Source organism: Propithecus coquereli, unplaced genomic scaffold (genome assembly GCF_000956105.1).
Source record: "Propithecus coquereli isolate 6110/MARCELLA unplaced genomic scaffold, Pcoq_1.0 Scaffold153, whole genome shotgun sequence".
NCBI classification, from domain to species: Eukaryota; Metazoa; Chordata; class Mammalia; order Primates; family Indriidae; genus Propithecus; species Propithecus coquereli.
The window spans coordinates 6,498,536-6,503,484 of record NW_012139747.1 but is presented as its reverse complement, the minus strand read 5'-3'; the positions used below and the strand labels follow the sequence as shown (position 1 = coordinate 6,503,484).

The 4,949-nt window shown below is 48.2% G+C and overlaps 1 protein-coding gene across 1 annotated transcript; it reads right to left on the bottom strand.

Moving 5' to 3' along the window:
* Positions 1 to 2,158: 2,158 nt before the first annotated feature.
* Positions 2,159 to 4,569, bottom strand: WFDC13 (WAP four-disulfide core domain 13). The gene is made up of 2 exons (XM_012640428.1): positions 4,482 to 4,569; positions 2,159 to 2,313 (listed from the first exon to the last, which is right to left on the bottom strand). Exons 1-2 carry the CDS (start codon positions 4,567 to 4,569, stop codon positions 2,159 to 2,161), a joined length of 243 nt encoding a protein of 80 aa, XP_012495882.1.
* Positions 4,570 to 4,949: the final 380 nt, after the last annotated feature.

Sequence of the window (4,949 nt, the reverse complement as noted above, 5' to 3'; positions counted from 1 at the left end):
TTGTAATTTGGAAACTCTGGTAATGTCAAAAGGACCTCTAGAAGACTGGAAACTCCTAATTATTTTTTCCAAACACTCTGAAACAAAATCCACTGAATTATGAATACTATATTTGTTTTGGTGATGGAGTTACAAGGGACTCCATTTTGTTCACCATTCTTGTAACATCAGTATAGTGACAAAGAAGATACCCCTTTTTTTAAGAGAAAAAAAACTGGAACCCAGAAAGAGTGACGTCGTAAGTGAGTTGCTGGCAGCATCTAACGTTTGCAGAGTCTTTGCAGTGACCAAGGTCTTCCTTCCGTGTGGCCTCGTGTTATCCTTGCAATACCCTGAGGCGTGGATGTTGTCTTCATCTTTCACATGTGGGAGTTGACTATCTCAGAGAGGTACAGCGGGCTAGCTGACCCAGCCACACAGAGCGTGAAGGGCTCAGCTCGACTCCCTACCCAGGGTGCTGTCAACCTGGAAGCTGGAAGAGCCTGTTCCCTGGCAATGCCTCAGAGCCGAGCGCCTTGTGTTCCCCTTGGGCCATAATTCTGCCTCCGTAGGTCGCTCTGTTTGCAGAACTCACGCTGCACTGCACCCTGCCCCATGGAGTGCAAAGAAAGCCTTGGAGGAGGATGATGGAGGAGGAGGCAGCATCTGGATGACAAGAAGGTTATTCTGACCTTGTGGGAATGTCGGTGGCCCTGGAGAGGCTAGAGGAGGAAAGTGAGCATTCCTGGGAGATCTCACAGCAGAAGGCTGAACCCTCGTACCTACAAAATGCTCCGGGAAACGCGTCTCAGTTGTCAGGCCTGGTGCCTGGGCCCTCGGGTTTGATCCTGCAGAAGAAAAATATTTTCGAATATTATCTAGTGAAGTTTTCTTTTCAGAGGTATAATTTTTGCTTTCCATGACTTTCACCATTAAACCTAGACCGTGAAGCTGAGTTCTCCTGCCATCGGGAAGGAAGAACCTCAAAGAACTCAGTGACAACAAAGAGTCGTATTGGTGTGTCTGCCTTCCAAACAGAGCCTTGGAAGATGTGGAATTGAATTGCAAGGACCAGGCTCTTGAGAGAGAAGTGGCTGTCTAATCACTAAAATTTACTGAACAATTATTATGTGACAGGCAATGTTTTAAAACTTACATGGATCATCTAATTTAATCTCACGATTATTTCTTGAGGCTTAAAGATGAGGAAGATGATGCTCAGAGAGAGGCTAATTAACTTGTCTGAGGTCACTCAGCTAAGAAGTGGTAGACCCAGGATTTGAGCCCAGGTATTTGGCTCTGGGCCCTTACTTAGTCACTCGGCACCCTGTCTTACGTGTTGGGTATTCTGCTCAGGGCAGGGAATCAGCAGAGAACAAGACAGCTGGAGGTAGGCTTCCCTCATTAAGCTCACTGGCTGAGTCTCCTGCTATGGGTCTTTTGAGACTTCGTTTGGGCCTTGTGAAGCAGGAAAAAAGAGTGCCCATATTATTTATGAGAAAAAGAAAGTGAAAAAGAGGGGAATTGTTTTATTCAAGGTTACAGAAAGACATAGTTGCAAAAGGCAATTAGAAACCATATGTCTCATCAACATCTCAATGTCCTTTCTCTACTCTGGGAGTGCTTGGGGTTAGTGCTAATGCCTGGGAATTAACTAAAACTCCCCTCGGGCTGGATCTTCAGAACCCAGGAACCCTGGGGGCCAAGGATGGTATTTGGTGAAAGGAAGAGAAAACAGAGAATGAATTTTGCTTTGGAATTTTAGTTATACTTGCAGCCCCATTTATAGTGTCCCAGGCCCGGGGACAAAGGGGGATTTGGGGACAGGGGAAGGTCTGTGGATGGAGGCATTTGTGGGTGTATTCAGAGAGGCAGAGTCAGTCAGAGATTCGTGGGTGCGGTGATGGGGACACAAGGACTATGTAGTTGAGAATTGGAGGAGAGCTCTTCTCATCAGGACTTTCATGGACATTATCCTCGGTAAGGAGAAGGAGAATGTTGGCAACATGGCAATGAGGGGGGAACAGGAGAGAGAGAGCGAGAAAGAGAAAGAGAGAGAGAGAGTGAGAGCAAGAGAAGGGGAGAGAGAGAGATCAATCTACCATAGTGGCTGGTAAGAGATTCTTCTCTTGGGCTCCCACCAGCATATCTAGGAACAGGATTGGGCATGAGAAGTCCCTTACTTTTCGTGCCTTTGAAATTTGTTTGATGAGCAGACTATCCCACAGAAGGCAGAACAGCACTGAAGTCCTTCCTTGCAATCTTCCTGCAGTGTACACAAGTAGGTACAGTTTTCAGGTTCCGATCTGCAGGGTGGAGGTTCCAAGATATACTCTGGAACACAGAACAGGTAAGAGAGGGGTCTGAACAACAGGCTGGAGTAACATTTGGAACTCAGAAAGCCCAGGGAACTGCTAGGACACCTGCCACCCTATCTCCTTCGTGTGGTCCCAGGGAGGTGGGGTCAGGCTTTGTCCTTAGCTGCTGACTTCCTCTGAGTTCTGAGCAGGGCACTAGGGCATGGATATTTGATCAAGGACAGAGTTTGGTAGAACTCTGCACCCTTGGGTCATTTACCATCCTTCTGGGCCAGATGCCAAGTCCCCATAGACCCTGGTTGGGTCCATTTCAGGAGTATGAATAGCATGTGTGGTGAGCAAGAAAGAGGTTTGTGCATTTATTCTGCACTGACTCATCGTGTGGGCTTGAGCGAGTTGTACAGCCTCTCATTAGCGATATCTTTTACCCTGGGGTCAGCCTAACATGGGCTATATGTGTATAGGAAGAATGAGTGGAACGCAAGTTTTGGTAAAGGATGAAGACCACATGGTAAACCAAAGGTACTGGATCAGAGAGCTAGGATGCAATTCCCAGGTAAGTTCTGGGAATGACTTCATTCATGGTGAGAAGGGGGGGATTTCAGAATGGGGTGAAAAGATTCAGCTTCTCCTTCTTCCTTGGTGTCTCCTGATCAGGAGATGGCCCCACTTTCTATTGTTACTAGAAAAGAATAAACATGTTTATTTGACACCCTATTTTTTCCCCAACCCCCAAGTATTTTAGTTGAAAGCTAAGACCCACCTCCACCAGGAGATGCTGTCCTAAGGCCCCAACCCAAAGTCACCTTTCTGTTCCTGAACTCTAAGGATGGGGCCCTGTTAACCCCTTTCCCCAAGCCCTGCTAGGCCCCGATTTTCTACCTTGTGACTTACCCTTTTTGGGGAGCAAAAGTCAAAGGTGGGGCATTCTATTGCTCCCCTGTTGGTTCACTGCTTTGTAGATATTTGCATTTAGAAGGGAGTCTATAGGTTATCATGATGGTTCGAAAGGAAGGAATGAAGAATGAGTGGAGACTATAATTGTAACAGCAAATGGCCCCAGAAATGGTGTGAAAGCAGTTGAGGTCGCAGCTGTTGACAATGGGCAGAAACCAGTACCAGCACTCACTCACTCCTGGCCTCCCAGCCATTCCATAGCCCTCTGGGGCAATGCAAGAAATTGGAACCCGTCCCCACTTTGAAGAGCTTGGGGCTCAGTGGAACAGCATGGAGGAAAGAGGCCATGAGTCAGACATCTCAGAGGGGTCACCCTTCTCAAGTTTTGTTTCCTCTTCTGGGCATCTGGTCTCAGTCTCACTCACAGCGCTTACAAGCCTTTCAGAAAGCCTCTAAGTGTTTCTCCTCAAATTCTAGTCCTTGATTCTCCAATTCTCCAATTCTCTACCCTGGATACTCCCATTCTCTTGCAGCTTGCTTATAAACCTGCATGCCCTGTCTGGAACATCTAAAACAGGACCTGGCCTCCCCAGACACGTAAGCTACCACACATAGCCCTCTTCTGAGCCCCCAGTATTCTGAAGATGCTCTCCCCACAGAAGAGTGCGTGTATGATGAATAACAGTTCTTCTCCCATTTGGTATTGGTCAAGGTCAACGCCACTGCAGCCAGCTCTCTTGTTAGAGCTGGGCAGTGGTGGCTACTGAGACGGACTCTCCACTGTCCCATTGATGCTAATCATGGGTAATTGCTCAGCACCTCTGGATTTTCAATATGTGGAATAAAGTGCAAGACTTCTTTCCCTCCTTCCCAAAATATCCTCTAAGGCCAACTGTATGCAGAGTCCAGCTTGAATTCTACCAACTTCATTTACCTCTCTGTTTTGATGCTTGAAAAGTGGGACCCAGCATCTGTGAAGGAACCAGGGGTGGCGAGATTAAGCTGGGTGACGAGACCGATACTATTTATGGTAGGTAATACCTATTGGGCATCTATTCTGAGATCATTATATCCAATATAAGGATAAAATCTGAGGCCCAGACACTTTGCCCAGGGTCACACAGGAAGCAGCAGAACAGGAATTCAAGCCTAGATCTTGCCGACAACGAAGCCTGGACTCCTGCACATGACACTATTTTTCCACAAGGCGTGTCAGACCGTCAGCCCTCAAACCCTCTCCTCTCCACAGATCCTGCTTCCCTCTCCGGGCCCAGACCCAGCACTTACTCTGAAAGCGATACTTGGGGCTCCCCGGCACCAGCTGCAGTGTGAGGCCCAGCACCAGCAGGAACTGCAGAGGCAGCACAGGCTTCATGGTGCCGGCAGGACGGTCGGTGAGTCCTGGCCCAAGCTGCTGGGTTTCACCAGGCACTGCTGCGAGAAGAGGGGGAAAGGGAGCAAGGTGGGGGCCAGGCTGTGACCAGCCTTTCGCTGTGTATTCCAATCAGGGAGAGCCTGGCAGAAATCCAAGCACCTCCCAGCCCTCTCCAGGGCCAGGTAGTGTTTTCCTATCTGTACCTCCTTAACTCCCCCAATCTTGACCTTGTTACGCCTCTCATCTACCTAGATCATATTAATGTCCCTTCAAACACATTTTTTTTTTTTTTTTTGAGACAGAGTCTCACCGTGTTGCCCGGTCTAGAGTGCCATGGCGTCATCGTAGCTCACAGCAACCTCAAACTCCTGGGCTCAAGC